At 43.2% G+C, this 24,109-nt stretch overlaps 1 protein-coding gene across 2 annotated transcripts in view; it reads left to right on the forward strand.

The window, feature by feature from the left end:
• Positions 1–24,109, forward strand: part of ITFG1 (integrin alpha FG-GAP repeat containing 1) — a 115,384-nt gene that overhangs the window by 72,108 nt on the left and 19,167 nt on the right. For both annotated transcript variants that reach the window (XM_058154772.1, XM_058154773.1), the window contains exons 14-16: positions 2,144–2,222; positions 22,214–22,338; positions 23,784–23,866. In XM_058154772.1, coding sequence (XP_058010755.1) covers positions 2,144–2,222; positions 22,214–22,338; positions 23,784–23,866 — 287 coding nt within the window. The remainder of the gene's footprint in view (positions 1–2,143; positions 2,223–22,213; positions 22,339–23,783; positions 23,867–24,109) is intronic.

Below are 24,109 nucleotides of genomic sequence, written 5' to 3' on the forward strand. Positions count from 1 at the left end.
TGGCCCCATCTGTGCCTCCGATGTAGAACCCTCGTCCGGGCCTTCCCCTGACTCCAGGACTGGGCCATTGTCCTCCCCAGCCTCCTCACTGTCTGACTTCACTGCCAGCTCCACAGGCTGCTGGTGGACCACAACAATAATAAACTTTCTGTGCTGCATATGGTGTCGATCCTTTGCGACCGACGTTATCCTGCCTTTTCTCCAGCAGCTCAAGGATGGGACATGGGGCTGTTGGGGGGGGGCTGGGGCAGCTCTGTTTTCATTTTATTGCCTTTGGCTTAAGAGCAAATGAATGGCCCAAAGTCACAGCTGAGTATGACTTGAATTGCTTGAGCTCCAGAAACAGGAATACATCCAGTTATAGAAGCTCGGGTAAAAACTCAAGAGCAGGTCATGAATGGGGTAGCACCTTCCCACTCAAGTTCCCGGCAACTTATGTACAGGTAGCCCTCGACTTACAACCAAAATTGAGCCCAAAATTTCTGTGCCTAACAAAACAGTTGTTAAGTGACTTTCTGCACCATTTCTTGCCAAAGCTGCTAAGTGAACTGCTGAAATTATTAAGTCAGTAACCCAATTGTTAAGTGAATCTGGCTTCCCCATTGACTTTGCTTGCCAGATAGTCACAGAGGGGCTCCTGTGACCCCGGGACACTGCAACCGTCATAAATGCATGTCTGTTGCCAAGCGTTTTGAATTTTGATAATGCGACCAAGGGAATGCTGGAGTGGTCATTAAGTGTGAAAAATGGTCATAATAAGTCACTTGTTTTCAGTGTCGTCGTAGCTTCAAATGATCACTAAATGAAAGGTTTGTAAGTAGAGTTTTACCTGTGTTCTTTTTCTTCTCCTAAATTTCCCACTCATTGCTCGTTGCTTTTCTTTCCCGTTCCTAAAAGAGAGAAACACTCGGCAATTAAAAAGAAAATCTTTTAACACTGCCATACAATCACTGCGACTTCGGCTTGCCTGAATCCTTTTTTCTTGGCATCTCCTCATACTATCAAACTGTCAGCTTGCAGTCAATCATACCTTAGGCTTGCATTAGCTGATGAGAAGGAATATTTCTGCGGGAAGCATTTGCCGTTTTTGGCATCGCCGCCCTGGAAAAGAATTTCTGAAGATTTGTCCCCAAGGTGCTTTTTTTTCAAGAGGCAACTGAACTTTCTGGTTTTTCTTTGAAGATGTTTCGCTTCTCATCCGAGAGGCTTCTTCAGCTCTGACTGGATGGTGGGGAATGGAAGGATTTATATACCTTGCAGGCAGCTGGTCATTTGCATTCTCTTTAGAGAATCGTTGAGGCCACTTGGAGGTTTATCTGTGTCCTCAGGATCACCTGAGTAGTGCAAACGGGTGTGGACAGATCCAGCAGGTTCTAGAGAACTGGTAGTGGAAATTTTGAGTAGTTCAGAGAATCGGCAAATGTTACCTCTGCCTGGCCCCAGAGTGGGGAGGGAATGGGGATTTTGAAATATCCTTTCCCTGCCACGCCCACCAAGCCACTCCCACAAAACCGGTAGTAAAAAAAAATTGGATTTCACTACTGGGTGTGGACCAGTGGTGGGATTCAGCCAGTTCGCACCACTTCGGGAGAACCGGTTGTTAACTTTCTGAGCAGTTTGGTGAACTGGTTATTGGAAGAAATCATTAGGGCAGAGAACTGTCCTAATGTCTAAATTTTAGATTTGGTTTTAAATTGGGTTTTATTGTTTATATGTCTATTTTAAATCTTGGCCTATATAATAAGTTTTTTAGATGAATGTTTTACTTTGTATATTTATGTGTTTTTTATATGGCTGTACCTAGGGAGATAGGGCGGTATAAAAGTATGAATAAATAAATAAATAAATAAATAAACTGGTTGTTAAATTACTTGAATCCCACCACTGGTGTGGACCCTTCTTGCAAATGACCAGCTGTCTCCAAGGAGTATAAATCCTTCCATTCCCCACCACCCAGTCAGAGCTGAAGAAGCTTCTTGGATGAGAAGTGAAACATCTTTAGAGAAAAAATAAAGAAAGTCCAGTTGCCCCGTGAAAAAGCACCTTCGAGGAACAGTGAAAGGAATCAGTTGGAGGATGGTGGCTTCTTGTGCCAATTTTTAGGACCAGAAAGCGAAATCATGCAATGTCCTTTTCCTTTCAGCCTTTTGGTGTGAATCAACCTGGACCTTATATTAAGTATACAACTGTCGATGCCAATGGATACTTGAAAAATGGGTCAGGTAAGACTACTTTCTGTTGACTATGGCATTGGTTTTTCAACGCACCGATCCCTATATCAGATTCTGTACAACACAAACAGCAGATTTGCCTGCGAATGTTAGACTTCAGGAAGCAACTGGACTTTCTTGGGTTTTTTTTCTTTTCTTTTGAAGCCGTTTCGCTTCTTGTAGAAATCAGGGTCCAGTCATTTGCAAGGTGCAAAGATGTCTCTCTGCTTCCGCGGTGTTTATTCCTTTTATACAGTTTTTTACGAGCAGAAAAAGGCAAACTAGTAACAGTGTTTTTATTGGTAGATTCTTCTCACACACACCCCTTAAGATACCAACCAGGGGCAGTGTTCCGCAATATCCTGATGGTGAAGGCAAGGTGAGATAATGCAGACCAGATCCAGAATAAGATAATGCAGGCACATAGGCAGCTGAGGCGTGGCAGTGTGCTGCACACAACCTGATGCCACGACCTTTAACCTCTACAGCTTCTCATCCAAGAAGCTTCTTCAACTCTTGACAGAGTGGTGGGGAATGGAAAACCGAAAGAAACTTCTTGGATGAGAAGTGAAATGTCTTCAAAAGAAAAAAAAAACAAGAAAGTCCAGTGGCCCCTTGAAAAAGCACTTTTTGGGACAACCACAACCTGGATGACTGACAACCTCTACAGACTGTTGAACTTCAGGGTTCCATGTTGCTAAGAGCTTAAAAACAACGATAAGTCCCAAATATTCCTAGCCAGGTAATAATAGTAATCTCTAAGAGTTGTGGAAAATGAAATGCATTTATTTTAAAAAGGAAAAAAAAACAGGTAAAGGCTTCTCTTAAGGAAGGAAGGAAAGAAGGAAGGAAGGAAGGAAGGAAGGAAGGAAGGAAGGAAGGAAGGAAGAAAGAAAGAAAGAAAGAAAGAAAGAAAGAAAGAAAGAAAGAAGAAAGAAAAAAGATAATTGTTGTTAATTTTGTCTTAAGGGCAAGGAGCACAGAATTAATGCAGCTTTAAATAAATGCATGGTGACCTTTCTTGGGGCTTAATTGCACTCATTGGGCCTATTTATGCAGCCATATATTTTTTTTTCCCTACTGCTAATGAATAATAATAGAGTCAGCACTTTCCCAGGCTTGCATATTTTAATATTTGGGGGGGGGGCATAATCACATACGGTGTTGCGGAACAGCTGGCTGCAGGTACCCATATAATTAAGGAGATTATAATAAGCATTTCGTATTACAGGGAGACCATATCTAACGACTCCAAACTGGTAACAGACTGGATCTCAGCAGGAGGACTGTCAGTCTGGGTGGGTTTTATAATCATTTGGGCTTTTAATAAATTAAAACACTTTTAGCACACAGATGGTAAGAAAAACCTGTCCCTTGATAGAAGGACAGAGAGAAATATAAATCCTAATGAGAGCTGAGTCTCTGGAGCATTCAGTTCCCTGGAAAATGAGCTCCTCTAAATTTCCAGGGATTTGCCATTCATAGGCTAACCCAGCCCTATGGCCAGCACGGTCAATAAGGGGAAAGTTTGGATACTCCCGTCTTTTATTTGTATTCAATCTATAGACGTTTGCTATTTTGGTGCAGGTCCTTCAGAAAGGAAAGATCTTCCCAAGACGTTCTCCTAATCGGCTGATCTTTTGATTGTAATAAACTAAAAGCGAAGTATAAATAATTTCTACTTGCTGACATCATTCCTGAAATAGCACACAGTACTGCAGGTTTTGCCTGGTGGCATCCAAACCAGGCGAGAATAATTAAGAGCAATTGAACCTGCCTGATACAGATAGCCAGTAATGGCCGAAGCTCAGTATATTAACCATGTCAGCTATTATAGGATATTTCTCCGTAAAAGAAGTTTATAATTCTTAAATCCTTTCGGATAATGTTATTGTTTTATTTATGAATATATATGCATGAATATGTGAAATGTAGTGTGTGTGTGTGTAAGTGTATGTGGATAGAGAGAGAGAAAGAGAGAAAGAGGGAGGGAGGGAGAGAGAGAGAGAGAGAACATAATATGTAATGTATTTATTCAAGTTCGGTAGCCAACCATCTCAGCCAATGACTCTAGAGAGGGTTTACAATTCAAAACATACATTACAAATAAAATACTAAAAACATTGCAAAAGAATAAAAACAATTTAAAAAAAAACCCTAGAACTATCCATATTTAAATATACCAGCGATACCTGGCCAGTTAGCATTTGTACAGCATTTGTATTTTAGGCTGCTATTTCAAGTTATATTATCCAGCTTGTTAATTTTAACTACTTCTTGTTATATATGCGTGGCCTAAGCAAGCCTATTAACACATTCTAATCCAGCCATTTTTTTGTTTTGTGTTTTTCCCTGTAAATGTACTTTTTAAAACTGTCCTGACTTTGTCAATTTAGTTTTGGATATTTTGAATGTTAGAATGCCAATTTTCTTGAGCTGGTTAATGACTGCAATAAAGTTAAGCAAGTGAGTAAGTTAAGCAAGTGAGTAAGTGGGGGGGGGGACAAACCCTGGAGAGATCTCTCTAACATTGCTGCAGTTCCGCACCTAATTCAACATCAAGAAGTCAGAAGTATGAGTCATGATTGCTCCTAAAATACTCAAAATTATTGAATAGCCAAATGTGCATTCATCTGGGCTAGAACGGCTCTGGTTATGTGGGAAAGAAAGCTTTTGATTAGGCTGCAGAGATTTAGGTTGTATGACAGAAATACAAGCATTTTAGAACAGGCTGAATTACAAAAGAAAAAAAAACGGGAGGGGAGCCATGATTTATTCAAGACTGTTGGTCTGAATATTAGGTAAGTGACATGATAAACCAAAGATCGCTTTTCTAAAGTAAAATCTGGGGGGAAAAACTGTTTCCCCTTTAAGCATATATTTCCTAATAAGTCCATGTTTCCCTCAGTTTTAGCCAAAATCAGATCCTGTATCAGAAAAGAAGAATCGCTCATCTTAACCATGAATTCACAAAATTGTGCTCGTCCCAATAGGAGAGATCTTCTCCAGCCCAATCTCTATAGGGCTGTGAAGACCCATGATCCATGAGAATTCCATCTAGGACAGAGGTGTCTAAGGTTTGTGGGCGTCAGTTCCCATAGCTGGGGAATTCTGGGAGTTGAAGTCCACAAGTCTTAAAGTTGCCAAAGTTCGACAACCCTTAATCTAGAAGAACAGATGTCACTTTGTAGGACTCTGATCCAGAGGTGGGCTGCTGGGGGTTCTTAGGGGTTCGGGAGAACCTCTAGCTAAGAGTCTGTGCAGTTCCGAGAACCCCCAAATCCCACTCCTGGCTGGCCCCGCCAACCCCTCCCCTCCCTGGAGTCACCACACTGCCCGTTTTGTATGCAGGTAAGTGCAGGGTGTGCGCAGCGGCTCAGGGAGGGGGGAAAAGCGGGCCTACCGGAAGTTCGGGAAGGCCAGACGGCCTCTAGAGCCTGGGAAGGCTGTTTTCTCCCTCCCAGAGGCTCGTGGAAAGCCTCTGGAGCCCGGGGAGGGCCCACCATGGTGCAGGAGGCCAACTAAGCCACACCCACCATGGTCACGCCCACCCAGCAACCAGGCAGAGAACCCCTTGCTAAAATTTTTGAAGCCCACCCCTGCTCTGATCCTCCTCCGGTGACCGCAAAGAATAACTAGTTGCCTTTCCTAGCAGTCCCGTTTCTTCATCAGAAGGACATTTCCTAGTCTCTGAGTTCTTGCCATGTTTGACCTGTACAGTAACGGTTGTAGGATGTAAGACTGTTTTCTGCCAAACGGGCCTTTGAAGGAAGTGGATGATGTGAACAGCACAAATTTTCAAAATGCGGCTTCGGAGGAGCGGAAGAGAGAGAAGTGGGACATCGACAAGAGTTCAGCCTCAAATTAAAGCCTTACGATGAATAAATATTGATGGCTTTGAGAAGTTGGGTTTTAAATATTGATGGCCTGTTGTTTTGCAAGCAATGTTGGAGTTGCTTCTTGGGCGATAAAATTTCAGTGCTGCTTCCCCTCCCCACCCACCCCCCACCCCACTTTGCAGTCAAACATATGATGAAAACAGCAGTTATTAGATTAGCCCCTGACAGCTCCCTCCTTAAGGGAATAAACAACCCCTCTGGCTTATAAAGGAAGGAACTTTGCTGTCAGAATGAGAACACAGGGATGAAATTAATTCATCATTCTCCCTCAAGCAATGCAATACAGGAATAAACCTAATTGTCGGCGTATACGTTTAGGGACGCGGTGGCTCAGGGACTAGGACGGTTGAGCTTGTCGATCGAAAGGTCGGCAGCTCAGCGGTTTGAATCCCTAGTGCTGTCGTGTAACGGGGTGAGCTCCCCTTACTTGTCCCAGCTTCTGCCAACCTAGCAGTTTTGAAAGCACGTAAAAATGCAAGTAGAAAAAATAGGGACCACCTTTGGTGGGAAGATAACAGCGTTCCGTGTGCCTTTGGCGTTGAGTCATGCCGGCCACATGACCACGGAGACGTCTTCGGACAGCGCTGGCTCTTCGGCTTTGAAACGGAGATGAGCACCACCCCCTAGAGTCAGCAACGACTAGCACATATGTGCGAGGGGAACCTTTACCTTTATACATTTAGTGCTTTTGAATACTCTGATTTTTTCACGTCTTAACTTCTGTTGTTCTTAACCACTGCCCTAAAGAGTGACAACTAATTGTCCGATGTACAACACTGCACTAGTTCTATTACATTAGCCGTTGCTTTTATGCATATATTCATTACTTATTAAAACACGGGCCATCTGTGTGCTTCTGCATTTTATAGGCTTAAACTTTAGTGTTATATGATAGATTCTTTTATGTTTAAAGCTAAAGTACCCTATGGGTTTTTGTGGTGGGTTTTTTTTGCACTTTTCTTAATAGCACTCCAGTCATATCTTTATTGGTAGGTTACTATTAAACATCTCCAGCTGCAATTTAGTCTGAAATTTTCACTGTTTCCTGAGAAGCAGCTTAGTCTTGGTCTCTGAATAGTATCTTAGAGGCAGCGCTTCAAGAATGTAGGGCCCAAGAAATGCATGTTCTTCGGTTGTATTTAAATTTACGTTCCATTAAAATTAAATATGGTCGGTATGATTACTGTTCAGTCATGTGCATAATGACTTTGTTCTTTCGTCACATTATAAATTACCATTTGGCAACAGTGATGGGATGTCCATAGATGCCACGCATCACAGTTTGGGGAAATGCTCACGACTGTACAGCCTCAGACCATATGCCCTTATCTTAGGAGAGAAAAATTAGGCAAATTACTCCCATCTAAGCTAGCTTTGCCAGCCATGGCAAGAATTTGTCTCCAAGAACAATTGAAATAGCTGAAGAAGACCATCTCTTTGCCAAATGTCTATGGAGATTCTTAGTCATCCAGGCCACGGTTGTGCCAAAGGTGGCTTTTTTCAAGAGGCAACTGGACTTACTTGTTTTTCCTTGAAGACGTTTTGCTTCTCATCCAAGAAGCTTCCTCAGTTCTGACTGAAAGGGATAGAAGGATTTATATTCCTTGCAGACAGCTGATCATTAGCATTCTTTCCGAGAGACCTGGAGGCCACTTGGGAGGTTTATCTGTGCTCTTGGAGTCCCCTGAATAGTGCAAATGGGTGTGGAACATTCTTGGAACTACTGAAAGGACTGTGTCCTAAAGAGGAGTTAGGTGGTGTCATATCCCTCTGTTGAGAGAGGGCTGTTCAATCTTAATGTAGGTGGCCTCTTTGCCAAACTGAACCTTGAATTCACAAGAAGAATAGAATAGAATAGAATGGAATGGAATGGAATGGAATGGAATGAAGAGGGAATAGAATAGAATAGAATAGAATAGAATAGAATAGAATAGAATAGAATAGAATAGAATAGAATTGAATTTTTTATTGGCCAAGTGTGATTGGACACACAAGGATTTGTCTTTGGTGCATATGCTCTCAGTGTACATAAGGAGAATAAAATACATTCATCAAGAATAAAAAGATACAACACTTAGTGATAGTCAAGGTTACTAATAAGCTATCAAATCGTACTAGGAAACAAATAAAAACAATATAGATTGAAAGATACAAGCAAGATGGTTATAGTCATAAGTGGGAAGAGATAGATACTAGTAAGGAAGAGAAGAATAATAGTAATACAGTCTTAGTAAATTATTTGACAGTGTTGTGGGAATTAATTGTTAAGCAGAGTGATGGCATTCGGGGAAAAACTTTCATTGTGTCTAGTTGTTATGGTGTGCAGTGCCCTATAGCAGTGCCCTATAGTGTTGTTTTGAGGGTAGAAGTTGAAACAAGTTGGTATCTCTGACGGGAAAAATTCCAGCGACGCAGCCACCTCTGTTTAAGCAGCTCTAACCTTATAATTCTGAAACTCTGTTCTTTGGTCCTCATTTTCCCTGGCCTACATCATACCATTACCTGACACTTTCATTCATAAAATGCTGGGGAATAGAACCTCAGTTACTGCATACGCAGAAGAAAACAATGGGAATGTCTTTTAAGCTCCAGCCATTCATTTGTGTCTCTAAAATTCTCTTCTTTATGTTCGGAAGCATTGACTGCAGAAAGGGAACAAAACAACAACAAAAAAATACATTCCGTCTGGCTCTGTGTACCTTGTACATTCTATTGGCGCATCCCGTTATGCGTTGTTCTGCTCTATTTCATGTTCCAAATTAAGCTTCGGGCCCATAAGGAGCCAGTATAGACTTTGCAAAAGCTTTTGCCAGCTGGTTTCCAATAACGTTGAGATTGGGAGTTTCCATGAAGTTAAGCCAGAAGATGGTTTTGCTCTCTCCTAACTCACTGGAGAAGAGCCTAATGCTGGGAAAGATTGAGGGCAAAAGAAGAACGGGACGACAGAGAATGAGGTGGCTGGATGGAGTCACTGAAGCAGTCGGCGTGAGTTTAAATGGACTCCAGAGGATGGTAGAGGACAGGAAGACCTGGAGGAATGTTGTCCATGGGGTCGCGATGGCTCAGACACGACTTCGCAACTAACAACAACAACAAACTCAAAACAAAAAAAGGATCCAAATACAGATCCTGTAGATCGTTTAAAAGGGATGCGGCGGCTCGGTAGCTAAGATGCTGAGCTTGTTGATTGAAAGGTCAGCCATTCAGCGATTCGAATCCCTAGTGCCGCATAACGGGGTGAGCTTCCATTACTTGTCCCAGCTTCTGCCAACCTAACAGTTCGAAAGCACGTAAAAAAAATGCAAGTAGAAAAATAGGGACCACCTTTGGTGGGAAGGTAACAGCGTTCCGTGCACCTTTGACGTTGAGTCATGCCAGCCACATGACCACGGAGACGTCTTCGGACAGCGCTGGCTCTTCGGCTTAGAAACGGAGATGAGCACCGCCCCCTAGAGTCGGGAACGACTAGCACATATGTGCGAGGGGAACCATTACCTTTATATCGCTTAATGTTTTGAGGCATCGATTTTCTTTTCTTCAAAAGCTCCCTTGTCTGTTTGGACCCAACACTCATGGTGGCAATTGGCTCTGCCGATGAAATCATTTCATTACCAGGCGTGTCCATCCTTTGCACTTTAAGAGTTGAAGACTTCAACTCCCAGGTTTCCACAGCCAGAGGAATTCTGGGAGTTGAAGTCCCCAAGTCTTAAAGTTTCCGTGGTCAGACAACTCCTGATTCATACCATTACTTCCTTTTCTCTTTTCCACAAAAATGAAATACAGTTGGTTTTCTCTCCACAAATTCAGTGCCTTTTGCCTCCATCACGGCTTCCAAATTGGGGGGGGGAAAATTGCTACTGAAAATAGAATAGAATTCTTTATTGGCCAAGTGCGATTGGACACACAAGGAATTTCTCTTAGGTTTATATGATCTCAGTGTACATAAGGAGAATAAAATGCTTTCATCAAGAATAAAAAGATACAACACTTAGTGATAGTCAAGGTTACTAATAAGCTATCAAATCGTACTAGGAAACAAATAAAAACAATATAAATTGAAAGATACAAGCAAGATGGTTATAGTCATAAGTGGGAAGAGATAGATACTAGTAAGGAAGACAAGAATAATAATAATACAGTCTTAGCAAATTATTTGATAGTGTTGAGGGAATTATTTGTTTAGCAGAGTGATGGCGTTCGGGGAAAAAACTGTTCTTGTGTCTACTTGTTCTGGTTTGCAGTGCTCTATAGCCTCGTTTTGAGAGTAGGCATTGAAACAATTTATGTCCAGGATGCGAGGGGTCTGTAGATATTTTCACAGCCCTCTTTTTGATTCATGCAGTATACAGGTCCTCAATGGAAGGCAGGTTGGTAGCCATTGTTTTTCCTGCAGCTCTAATTATCCTCTGAAGTCTGTGTCCGTCTTGTTGGGTTGCAGAACCAAACCAGACTGTTATGGAAGTGCAGATGACAGATTCAATAATCCCTCTGTAGAACTGAATCAGCAGCTCCTTGGGCAGTTTGAGCTTCCTGAATTTGAAATAGGGATATGTACGTGTAGCTTCTGTGTATTTAAGGCTTATCCAATTCTTAAAGAAGGATGTGGCCTCAAGTGCTCAACTTTTTCGAGAGTCCTTTCCATTTGCTTGCTCTTGGCTTTCTTTCCTTTCATGTTTGTAGAGACATGACTAATCATCATTACGCTCTGCTCCCTATTAACCTCTGACAGACACAAAAGGGCAGGAAAGGATATTTCTGTCCTTAGCACCTGGGTCATTTTTCTTCTTAATTCATTGCTCTTTATGTCCAAGTCCGAAGGAGATCCAATGACCGATCCCTCATCATAGAGTCTTTGTTCTTTGGCAATTTTTTAATGTTCCTTAGCTGTCTGGCTTTTCACCTGTAGCTGAGCCAGCATTTTGTAGCCTTTCCTCACTAGCATGGGTTAGGAATGTCCTGATTATTTAGTGCTGTCTTGGAGCCCTGAAGTTATAATCAACGCTGTCCGTGTCACTGACCTATTCATTGTTTAGGCAACTTTGCTAATATACTTACGTAAAATCATGGCCACATCCTGAAGAGGAAACTCAAATACTTTGACCACCTAATGAGAAGGAAGGACTCATTGGAGAAGAGCCTAATGCTGGGAACGATTGAGGGCAAAAGAAGAAGGGGAGCGAGGTTGATGGATGGAGTCACCGAAGCAATCGGCGTGAGCTTAAATGGACTCCAGAGGATGATAGAGGACAGGAAGGCCTGGAGGAATGTTGTCCATGTGGTTGCGATGGGTCGGACACGACTTTGCAGCTAACAACAAAATAATCATGTTGCTAGCAACAGTTCTGGGACGCAACGAATTGTCATCAGATTGCAGAGCGTAAGGCTGGAAGGGACCTTGGAGGTCTTCTAGTCCAACCCCCTGCTTAGGCAGGAAACCCTACACCACTTCAGACAAATGGTTATCCAACATCTTAAAAACTTCCAGTGTTGGAGCATTCACAACTTCTGCAGGCAAGTTGTTCCACTGATTAATTGTTCTAACTGTCAGGAAATTTCTCCTTAATTCTAAGTTGCTTCTCTCCTTGACTAGTTTCCATCCATCGCACTTACGACTGTCCTCACATTTTATGTTTTGCGCCCTATCTTGTCACCGTGGTGAAGAGAAACAGTTGTGAAATGAGTGACACAGTTGTTAAGAATGCTGCAACGGGCATAAATGTGAGGATGGTCATAAGTGCAAGGATCGGTCAGAAATGACTTTTTTCAGCCCTCTGAGTAGTCCCTATGCACATAGCCATGGCCATCCGGTCACATGACCAGCTAACCATGCCCACCCGGTCACATGACCAGCTAGCCATGCCCACCCAGTCACATGATCACCAAACCACACCCCAAATAAGCCACACCCACAGAACCCACAGAAATTTGAATCCTACCACTGTATAGAAGTCTTGTATATAAAACAAGACAAACCTCTGTGTACTGTATTTTGCTGCTGGGTTGTCTCAAAATAGTAATCATGCTGTAAACACTCTGACATCCAGAATTGAAGGCTAAAGGGAGGAGGGAATAACAAGTACACCGTGGTGGGGGCCGCTCATTGGTTTCTAGAAAGGAGGAAGCTCTGCCCCCACTTAATAAGGCAAACTGTTGTGACCCAGGCCCAAGTAGGTAGTAAGAAATTCAGTCCGTGAAAAAACAAACAAACTTTATTAGAACAGCTGAGAATTACTTTATTCCCAGCATCGTTCAACTCAAATTAAAGCAGATTCCTCCCAACACAAATTCCTCAGACCCATCGCAAACCTTGTTCCAATTAGGCAAACTGCCAAAGGCCTTTCTTGGCAAAAGTTCAGAAGTCACCGATACAAATTCAACGTTGTTTTCTGGCAAAGAGCCCCAAACACTGTTGCTGGTCTTTTAAGCTCTATGGGAGGGGCCAATCATCTCTTGGCCCTACTCCCGAGTCATCCTCTTCGCTTGAGCTGCTCTTGCTTTCTGGCAGTTCTTCTCACGCATGCATTAGGAACAGGCTCCTCCTGTTCCTCTGCCTCACTACTGTCAGTCTCTGAAGGCTCTGGAGTCTGCATCTCACTTCCCGATGGCCCTGGCCTCACCTCAGCCTCATCGCAGTCCGACTCCGTCTCCAGCTCCGCAGGCTGCTGACGGACCACAACACAAACCACCTTCGAAAGAGAAAAGCCCATGTTTTCCACCTGATGATATGCATGACGAAGAAAGAGGAGTCCCACATACATCCCTCTTCCATTTTCCTTCAAAGAGAGATGAGCAAAGAGTACTTGTCCTTCCGCCACGATATCAACCCTTCAGGCTTCAGTGGAATTTTTGCAGTCTCCCGCATTTTACCAATAGCTCCTTCTCGGCCAGCCTTGTCATCTCTCCGGTCCTGTCGCTTGTTTTTCTCGACCTGCGGCTTCGACAATTAATTTCCTCCGGTTGGCTTCTTGGCCCGCGATCCTGACGTCTTGTCAAGAAGGATCACGCTTTGCTCGATTGCTCCCCTACGAGGTGCCCGTGTGACGCTGCGCTTCGCGCCCTGCTTTTTTTGGCGTTCAGATCCGCTACCAGGGAAAGTGGTTTTGGTTTAGATCACCGTCTTGCTAATCAATTGGAGCATTTATTTATTTTTTTTATTTTATTTTTTCTTTCTTTTTTTTTTCTTCTTTTTTTTTTGCATTTGCGGCTTTCTCCTTAATTGAGAGTGTCAGCACTGGTGAAACTTGAAAATGGGAAATGGAAATTTGCACAGCCGTTTTCCTTTTGCTTAATCATAAAGCTCGCATAGTAATGAGCCCCAGTTCGGCTTTGCATTGGCAGCCGCTCGGGTCACCTCTGAGAGAGGTCGGAGGGTAAATGCAAACTTCAGCCTGTGACTGGAAGACTGTTGTAAATGTACAATTAGAAGCATGTGAGCCACTCTCCCTACCCAGATGGATTTTTCACCCCCTCAAGAAATGTAGTTGTTTTGGTGGTTCTAACCATTCCATCAACTTGTAGCAGTATGGCTGCAGGAAATGGGCAGTTTATTGCTTGGACTGTTGGCATTTGATAGCAGTTAGGTGCTGGTGGTGAGTTTTAATGCTTGGAGTGGCAAAATTAGCAGGTTAGCCTCCCGACAATGTTCACGCGCAACAGGTTTAAGGTCCCAAAGGTGCTTTTTTTAAGAGGCAACTGGACTTTCTTGGTTTTTCTTTGAAAACATTTCGCTTCTCATCCAAGAAGCTTCTTCAGCTCTGACAGGATAGTGGGGAAGGGAAGGATTTATACTCCTTGCAGACAGCTAGTCCTTTGCATCTTTTTAGAGGTCATTGAGGCCACTTGGAGGGTTGTCTGAGTCCTCAGGGTCATCTGAGTGGTGCAAATGGTTCCTGTAGTCTGCAATTTTTCTCCATTCCATTCCTACTCCCACACCATTCAAAGGGTGTTCATCCCGAATTGTATAGCTAAATGTTTGTAGAGATTTTCAGTCATCCAGGTCATGATTGACTTCAAGTTCATGGTTAAGAAATATCTTCAAAGAAAAAACAAGAAAGTCTAGTTGCCTGCTGAAAAAGCACCTTTGCTTTTTTTTTTTCCCCCCCCCCGACCATTAAAGCAGCCACATCTTTTTCCAGCCTTCATAAGCTAAACATCTTGTTTGTTTCCTGGGGAGAGAGTTTTAATGATTGGAAGAGACGAGTTTTGTAAGCATTTTCAGATGCCGCAGAGGTCCTCTTGAAGAATTTGCACGCCCCTTCTCATTAGTAATGAGATCAAAAGCCAAAAGGAAAGCTTAGGTCTGTAGGCTAAATTGGGAAGCTTAAAAAAATTAATCTTATCGCAGAAGATGATCCCGGCAAACAGATTCTGTTCCCTTATCACAAAATTGCATGATTGTATCCACATTCAAACTACATTTTGTATTAACCAGAATCAACTTTGTGTTTTCATTGTAAACCAACAAAAATATTTAGGTAGTAGTATACTGGTATATACGTGTGTGTGTGTGTGTGTGTGTGTGTATGTGGGGTGTGTGTGTGTGTGTATGTGTATGTGTGTGTGTGCATATAGAATAGAATAGAATAGAATAGAATAGAAAATAGAATAGAATTCTTTATTGGCCAAGTGTGATTGGACACACAAGGAATTTGTCTTCGGTGCATAGGCTCTCAGTGTACATACAACAATAGTGATAAGCAACAAAGTTATAGTCATAAGAAGATAAGGAGATAGGGAATAGGGAAGATGAGAATAATGATGGTAACACTGCCTTTTTAGATAGTTTGACAGTGTTGTGGGAATTAGTTGTTTAGCAGAGTGATGGCATGGGGGGAAAAGCTGTCGTTGTGTCTCGTTATTCTGACGTGCTGTGCCCTATAGCATCGTTTTGAGGGTAGAAGTTGAAACAGTTTATGTCCAGGTGTGTGTGGGGGTCTGTAGATGTTTTCACAGCCCTCTTTCTGGCTCGTGCAGTATGCAGGTCCTCAACGGAAGGCAGGTTGGTAGCCATTGTTTTTTCTGCAGTTCTAATTATCTGTTGAAGTCTGTGTTTGCCTTGATTGGTTGCAGTGCCAAACCAGGCAGTTGTAGAGGTGCAGATGACAGACTCATATTGTGGGTAAAAAGGAAAATCAATTCTTACCTTACTGTGTCTCATGTTAAATTCTTCGAATGTTAAGAAAAATGGAATTGGAAACAAACAGTCCCTTGAGGATGTAAGTACTGTAGGGCAGAGTTCTCTAGCTTGGCAACTTTAATACTTGTGGACTTCAATTTAAGTGACCCTTCTATGACTTGGTCATGCCATTACAGGGAATCTCTCCTTGGCAGGCTAGATAAGAGAATCTGAATTGAAATGCAAACCAACTGGCATTTGAGAGGAGCAGGAAACTGTTCCTGAATTGCTATTTATCATGAATTATTTCTCCATTTGATTTCAACTCTCCGTCCTTTTGGTACACGCAGACCATTTCAACAGCTTTCAACATGCAGGATGACTATCCACTGGAGAACTGAATATAATTTTAGATCTAATTAAACTCTGTCATTTATTAATTGCTCTTTAGGTTTTTTGACAAGCCAACGCTGAATAGCTTGGCAGCGTTAAAGCAAAAAACAAAAAAAAACAAAAAACCAGGAGTAGCTTATTACGTTAGTTCTTTCCTTAACGTTGTAAATTTTATTTATTTTTTTGTAACTTGCCTCAGCTGATGTATGTTCCTGCGTGCATATTTTTCTGTGGCAGGGGCTTGTCATTCCAAACAAATTGCTCTTATTCCAGCCACAAAGATCTCAACACATACTCTTATTAAACAGCAAAGGATGACTGAATCTTTTCATAATCTTAAACCGTGAATTTATCATGTGCCATAAAACAAAGCTAGAGTTTGTAAAGATCCGAGTATATAAATCCTCTAATATAATTGTAAATTAGTTGTTCATTCTTAGGACATTTGACACCCTTTTCATTAGGCTGTTCGTTTGTGTCATTAGATGCTCATTCAAGGGTTGGTGGTTTGGATGCACAGCACGGAACAGACAATAAAGTGCAATAGCTGAGCTCGCATCACAATTTTGGAGCAAGACTTGCAACAGAATTCTGGAAGGGGAGAAGAGATTTAAGATCTAATGAAGGCTCGACATCCTTCCTTGGTTCAATCTTAGGTCTTTCCTGCTTGTAAAGAGATGGTTGAAAATTGCTGTTTTAAAGCAAAGGAACCACAAGCAAAGAAATACGTTTCAAGCACTTGAGCCCTGGTGGTGCAGTGGTTAGAATGCAGTATTGCAGGCTAACTCTGTCCACAGCCAGGAGTTCGATCCTGATGGGCTCAAGGTTGACTCGGCCTTCCATCCTTCCAAGGTGGGTAAAATGAGGACCCAGATTGTTTTAGGCTGACTCTGTAAACCACTTAGAGAGGGCTGTAAAGCACTGTGAAGTGGTATATAAGTCTATCTACCCAAGTATGAACAGGGCTGCATGAGGCGAGTGTCCCGTGGTGGTGCATGACTCTGCTGCTGCCTGTCCTACTTCTGCGCCATATTTTGTTCCCTCTTAGCGCCTCCAATTGCAATGGCTCCCAGTGCTTTGGTGGCAATCGTTTGCTACCCACGTTTCTGATGGAAATGAGGCTGCTTACTATTTGTTTAGTCCCAGACCTGTCTTAGAGAAGTCCTGCAAGGCTGTAATGTCCGCTGTCAGTTAATAGCAAGATGTGATGTAGGTTACTCTGAACATGGCGCACCCTAGATTTATGTACAGTTTGGACCGCACGGCGCTGATCTCCGGTGTCACATTGAGGAAAATAATTTCCTGGCTATCTCAGAGGATTCCGCCTTTTCTTTGTAGCAGAGTTAGCCATGTAGAAAATCATTGGAGGGTTTTTATCGCGCCACAAATTGATCGTGTACTTGTGTCTGTACGTGCGTGCATGCCTTCCCTTCGTTTCAGAAATACGTTTGGTCTCAGAATAGTAATCATGTTTTAGGCCTAAAGGAGAGACTTGATGGAGAGTCGTCAGAGCCTTCTGACATTTTGTAACGTCTTGAAAAGCTACTGTCTAGGAATAACCACTCTCTTACTGGTTTTGTTCAATAAAGATATTAATGAGTCATAGGGGTGTGATGGCACAAGCAGTTAAAGAAGCTGAGCTTATCAGCTGGAAAGCTGACAGTCCGGGTTCGAGACCTGAGCACCGCATGATGGAGCGAGGTCCCATTCTTCATCCTGCCCACCTAGCAGTTCAAAAGTAGCAATAGCAATAGCCCTTAGACTTATTTACCGCTTCATTTTGCTTTACAGCCCTCTCTAAAACAATTTACAGAGTCAGCGTCTTGCCCCCAACAATCTGGGTCCTCATTTGACTGACCTCGGAAGGGCAGAAGACTGAGTCAACCGTAAGCTGGTGAGAATCGAACTGCCAGCAGCAGTCAGAATTAGCCTGCAATACTGCATTCTAACCACTGCGCCACCACGGCTCAGAGTAGATAAATAGGTACCATTCCAGTGGGAAGGTAGCAGAGTTCCATGTGTTTTACCGCACACTTTGCACTGCAGCATGATGTCATACGAGTCACAGGGCTGCGGAAATGTCTCCGAACAACACTAACACCCTCAGCTAAGAAATAGAGATGCACACCATTCCCTAAAGTCAGACAAGACAGGTTTTAGGGAAACCTTTATCTTTTATCAAAGAGTCATATAATTGGATGACTCTTTGTGGAATTCTTTCATTGTACACCCTGTATTCAAAGACATTCCACAAAAAGAGTTGTTTTTTTTTTAAATAGATTCTTCAACATTATTTGGTACTTTTATTGTGTGCAGAAACTCCTCAGTTGAGTTGCCCTCGTTTTTATTGTTGAGCGTTGTCCCATATTTCAAGTCTTGGTGAATGTTTTGTAGTAGTTGTTTTATTGTATGAGTGGATGTTCTGAATTAATATAAAAAAATGTACAATGTGGAATTAGCTGAACTCCTTATGAATGCTTGTGGAAGATGCTGATAAGAGGATCTGTGGAGGGGAGGGGAACATATGCTCTCCAAACTTGGCAACTTTAAGACTTGTGTTGTGACCTAGCCCAAGTATTTATTACCAGACACAATCAGTCCTAGACAAACATATTTTACTAGAACAGCTGAGAATTACTTCATTGTCAGATAAGTCCAAAACAAAGTCCTTCATAAAAAGTCCTTCAGCCTTATCACAAACCTTTGTTTTCTTTGGCCTACCAAAGGCTTTTCTTGGCATGAACCCCAGGAAGTTCAGAAATAGGAGACAAGAAACAATTGCAACATTGCTTTCCTACAAAGAACCCAAGAGCCGTTGCTGCTCTTTTAAGCCTTATGCGAGGGGCCAGTCATCTCCTGGCCTTACTCCCGAGTTGTCCTTTTCGCTTTAGCTGCTCTTGTCTTCTGGCAGCTCTTCACATGCGTGCACTAGGAACAGGCTCCTCCTGTTCCTCTGCCTCTCTGCTGTCCACCTCTGGAGGCTACGGAGTCTGTACATTGCTCCCAGATGGCCGTGGCCCCATCTCTGCCTCCAACGCAGAGCCCTCATCCAGGCTTTTCCCTGACTCCAGGACTGATCCATTGTCCTGCTCACTGTCTGACTCCGTTGCCAGCTCCGCAGGCTGCTGGCGGAACACAACAACTTGCAGAGGAATTCTGGGAGTTGAAGTCCACAAGTCTTAAAGTTGCCAGGTTTGGAGAGTCCTGGTATAGAAGATCCCAGCTTCAGTCCACGTCACCTGTGAATTGAAAGAACTGAAAGGGCAATGATGGCTCCTTCATGAGATATTACCAGCTGGTTTGTGATCAAGTTAGATGAACAGATAATCTAACTAGGTACAAGCAACATTTTACAAAAACTCAGGGCGCGACCTGACCTGCTCTCTCCTTCTGCCCATAATTACATGTTCTCCTAAACACCATGGAGACTAATTCAATAGCACTTTCTGTCTTTCTGGCTCTTTCAGTACAACCTTTTGAGTTTTGAGGCTTCCACAGCAGAACTATTTTCTTCTTCTGAAAAGCAGATATAAAACTCGCCGTTCTGGATGCTTGAGAGCATTGCTTCTGCTATGCGCTGGATCTCTCTTCTCTATATTAACTTTTCATCTTTGCTGTGGCAGCTATAATTGCAATTTTCACCTGGCACGAATATCTGGACTCAATCAAATTGGGCACTGGACCATGCTGGAATACGGAATGAAGGCTCAGAATATGAATTAAACATGCCAGACTTCACTGCACCTTGTTCCTCTCGCCAGCTGGCAGAAATTGTCACGCCTGTCACTTAATCCTAATCTTCTGGAGATGATTTCCAGGAGTTCCAAACTGGGAACTCCTTGTAGTCGTTCTGCTTTCTAGCATACGTTTACATCTTCCTGCGTATGGAAGTTTGATTATTTATATAATACCGTCTTAACTTTAAACAGTCAACATCAGAGAAAAGAAAGATGCTGGGGGTGTGGGGGGGGGGAAGGGAGGTTAGTTTGGTTTGGGTTTTTGCTTGTAGGCCGTCTCTTACACAATAGTGGCTTAATCCCTACAACCACTTGAAGAGGTGGAGAAGTTGATGGGAGGATGTCGTGTATGAGGCTGCTGATTTTGATAACCTCTCCATTTACGGGTTGCAGTAATTATTCAGCCATGTATCAATGGAAATAAATATAGGTAGTTCTCGACTTATGACTGGTTGCTTAGCTACCGTTCAAAGTTCAGATGAATATAGAAGATTACCAGGCTGAGCTGAGGGCGTGATCAAATGCATCATTAGTTTGGAGTCTACACCAATGTAAGGAACTAAGTCCAATCCCCCTTGAAGTCCATAGACTCTTACATTCACCTTGACCGTTAGATCCAATTCTTGTATATGGATTGCATAGAATAAACTCGTCGTACGTCTGAACTCTATCCTGGTTCCTTATTTCTTGTACCTGCCAACAGACACTCCCCCGCTCCTTACAGCTCCTTACAACCTGGTTTTGAAGTTCTAAAATATCTGTTGTGACCCAGGCCCAAGTATGTAGTAGGAAACTCAGTCCGTGAAAAAGCAAACAAACTTTATTCGAACAGCTGAGAATTACTTCATTCCCAGCGTAGTTCAACTAAATTTACACAAATTCCTCCCAACACAAATTCCATAGTCCTATTGCAAACCTTGGTCCAATTAGGCAAACTGCCAAAGGCCTTTCTTGGCAAACGTTCAGAAGTCACAAAAATAAAGGCAAGACGTAGACGAACCAGAAGACACAGCTACCAACCTTGTTTTCCAGCAAAGCCCAAACGCCGTTGCTGGTCTGTTTTAAGCCTTATGGGAGGGGCTAATCATTTCTTGGCCTTACTCCCGAGTTGTCCTTTTTGCTTGAGCTGCTCTTGCCTTCTGGTAGCTTTTCTCATGTGTGCGTTAGGAACAGGCTCCTCCTGTTCCTCTGCCTCGCTACTATCAATCTCTGGAGGCTCCGGAGTCTGCACCTCACTCCCCGATGGCCCTGGCCTCACCTCAGCCTCATCGCTGTCTGACTCCGTTGCCAGCTCCGTAGGCCACTGGCGGATCACAACAATATCTCTCTCCCTCCCCCCCCCCTCTCCCTCTCTCTCTCTCTCTCTCTCTCACACACACACACACAGTCAGTCAGTCATGTGGGCATATATCAGACGCTCAGCAACTGGCCTGCATTTACGGCCATTTGCAGTGCCCCAGGGTCAAGTGACCACGATTTACAATAGTTTCGCTGGGAACTGGTGTTTATTTCTGGTTTCCAGCAAAAAAACGCCCATAGCAAACAATGGGTTCTCTTAACAACTACAGTGTTCTCTTTACCACTTGCTCCATTCACATAAACACCGCAGCAAAGCAGGTTGTAAAATCAGGTCCGACCATGGGGGTGACCTGCTTTAGGACCGTCTTTAACATACAACCGTAATTGCCTGGCTACGTTATGGTTGTAAGTTGAGGACTATCCGTAAATCAATGTGCAATAAATTTCACTATCAAAGATTCATTCACGCGAATAGTGGCGTTGCAGCAAAACAACCTGCTTATGTTTAAGATCAGCTGTCGAGGTTTAACCATGATGGATCTGCTCTAATAAGTCAAAGATCCGATGGAAACCTCTTCCCGTTTATCCAGAAAAATAAAATTCTCAACAGCTTTCAATGAGTGCCAAGTCAAAATGTCAACCGCATGTCCAACGCATGAAAAGTCTTGATCGTTGCCCTTTCCTATTGGGGTGGGGGGTGGAATGACTCCACGTGAAATATCAAAGATGATTTGGGAAAAAAAAAAGAGAGAGAAAACAATGTGCCAAAGAATGAATTAAGGTTGATAAAGGTGCCTAGTAGCAGAGACAAAATCCTATCTATAAGTTCCAACCTATCGCCCAAGCTGTGATTTATCGGGCTGTAATTTTCAAGTCATTTTGGATTGCTTAATTTAATTTATGTGCATGCATTGGAGCACCAGAGACCCGGAAGAATGTCATGCTCATAACTGTAACAAGATGAAATGAATGGGTCAAGGTGACTTACTCATCTCCAACGTGACTTCGGTGTTTGTTGTTGTCGTTGGTGGTTGTTTTTTGGTGTGTGTTTTTTTTAGCCTAGTTGGTCTGTTGTACTGTTTCTCCTTCTCCCTGCCTGCTTGAAAGAAGCCCATCAGCAAAATCCAGTTCCGTGATTCATATAATCAAGTCTATTGTTGAACAGCAAAAAAAAAAACCCATTTCAGAAATGTTTCTGCTCAAAAAGTAATGGCTTCGTTTCCAATTTCACCGTAATGACAGGCGCACCGAATGGCATTAAAACGGAAAAGGACACAAAGGCCTCCGTCCATGTTGTGCAAGCTGAAAGGAACGCTACTTTACCGTTCCCGGCTTAAACAGGCTCGTTGTTACCAAAAAAAAAAAAAATGACATGAAGAGCATTGAGCTTTTACCCCGCTTGCATAAATGCCGAATGTCACTCTGTGATTCTTTTAGATGTAGAGTTCAATTTTAGTGGCAGGCAATCAACTGGTAGCAAAATTGCATTCCTTTGGAAGGCCTTAAGCAACATACTCATTGTGCTATATATATATATATATTTTTTTAATTGCATTCTAGCTGGACAGCTGAGTCAGTCTGCACATTTCGCCCTGCAGCTTCCATACACTGTTTTAGGTTTGGGCCGAAGCGCTAACTTTCTCGATCATTTATTCGTCGGCATCCCTCGTCCCTCGGGTGAAAAGGTACGTTAAAGCCACCGCTCTGCATGGAATTAGCTTCATATTTAAGATAAATCTGCGTGGTAGGTTTCCAGGTCATGCCCTGGAATCCAGTCGTGGTGGGCTTTTTCTCCTCTTAGGCATAGAATAATAAGCATGTTTTGGTGTGAATTGCACTCTCCAGTGTTGCAAACTATGGGTTTATGTTAGGGGTGTCAAACTTGGATTTCATTGAGGGCCGCATCAGGGTTGTGTTTGACCTGGGGGGTAGGGGGCATGGCCAGGGTGGGTGTGGCTAGCGTGATGTCACTCATGTCAGGGGGGGCTCCTGTGATGGCCCAAGTGCTCTGCTAGCGAAAACAGGCTCCCGAGCTCTGTTTTGGGCTGCGATAGCATCCCGCAACCCTCTAGCAGCAAAAACAGAGCTCGGAGGGTCATGAATGGCCATTGCGAGCTCCATTTTCAGCTAAGACAGCATCCTGCTACCCTCTGCCAGTGGAAACGGAGCTCGCAAGGGCCCCACGCGGTCCTCCTGAGCTCCGTTTTCACTGGCAGAGGCCCTGCGGGCCAGACTTTTTCCAGGGTGGCCCTGCTGGCCAGATCTAAGGACCCCGGGAGCCGGAGCCGGCCCCAGGGCCTTGAGTTTGACACCCATGGTTTATGTGATCATTGATTAGATGCCTTCAAGCAGGATTCAACTCTTAGCAAACGCGTAGATCGATTTTCTCCATCCTGGTCCTTCAGGGGTTTCAATTGTGCACCCACCACCACTGTAACTGGGGCCATCCATCTTGCTTGTGGGAAAACTCCCAGGGGAATTTTAAAATACTTCCCCCTCCCCCCCAAAAAAAGTTTTGGAGTTTACCAACAAGGATGGCATTGTCCACAGTCTGTAAAATTCCTTGGAGCTCATTCAAGGAAAAACACAGAGGGAGGGGGTAGAGGGGGGGTTTCAGCAGGTCCTGACCAGTTCTGGAGAACCAGCAGCGGAGATTTTGAGTAGTTCGGAGAACCGGTAGTAAAAATTCTGACTGGCCCCGCCCCCATCTATTCTCTGCCTCCCGAGTCCCAGCTGATCGGGAGGAAATGGGGATTTTTGCAGTAACCCTCCCCTGGATTGGGGAGGGAATGGAGATTTTACAGTATCCTACCCCTGCCACGCCCACCAAGCCACACCTACCAAGACATGCCACGCCCACCAAGCCACGCCCCCAGAACCGGTAGTAAAAAAAATTTGAAACCTACCGCTGGGGTGGGAGGGAATGTTTTTAAGAACTAGCCAGCTTTCAGAGAACTGTAGCATTTTATTTATTTATTTAATTGATTGATTACATTTAAGTTGAATTAAAAGTTAAATAAAGGTATTTATTTAAATGTAAATAAAATGAAGAGATTTGGTTTCTGCGGCATCATTTTATTCGGTAAGACAAACTCACCAGGTGTTGACTGGGGAACTTTCTTCCTTCCAGGCTACCAGAAAACAAGAATGGACAGCCATCATCCCAAATTCCCAGCTTATTGTCATTCCGTTTCCCCATCACCTTCCTCGAAGGTAAGCTCTCGTCATTTCAGTCGAAATTAAACCTTCGCCAGGTGAGTTAGAATGAGCGTTTCATTCAAAGAACAATCTTCCAAGAAGACCTAATCATTTCCTCCTCTTATAGAATTTTTTGCATCCTGGGGGGGAAAAAATGAAATCGAAGTATTTACGTTGCAGGATGAGCATTTGGGGGACAGTTGGAGCAAGAAAGGGGGGATTTGAACCAGTGGTGAAATCTAAATCTTTTTACTACCA

The sequence above is a fragment of the Ahaetulla prasina genome, chromosome 12 (genome assembly GCF_028640845.1).
Source record: "Ahaetulla prasina isolate Xishuangbanna chromosome 12, ASM2864084v1, whole genome shotgun sequence".
Classification (NCBI taxonomy): domain Eukaryota; kingdom Metazoa; phylum Chordata; class Lepidosauria; order Squamata; family Colubridae; genus Ahaetulla; species Ahaetulla prasina.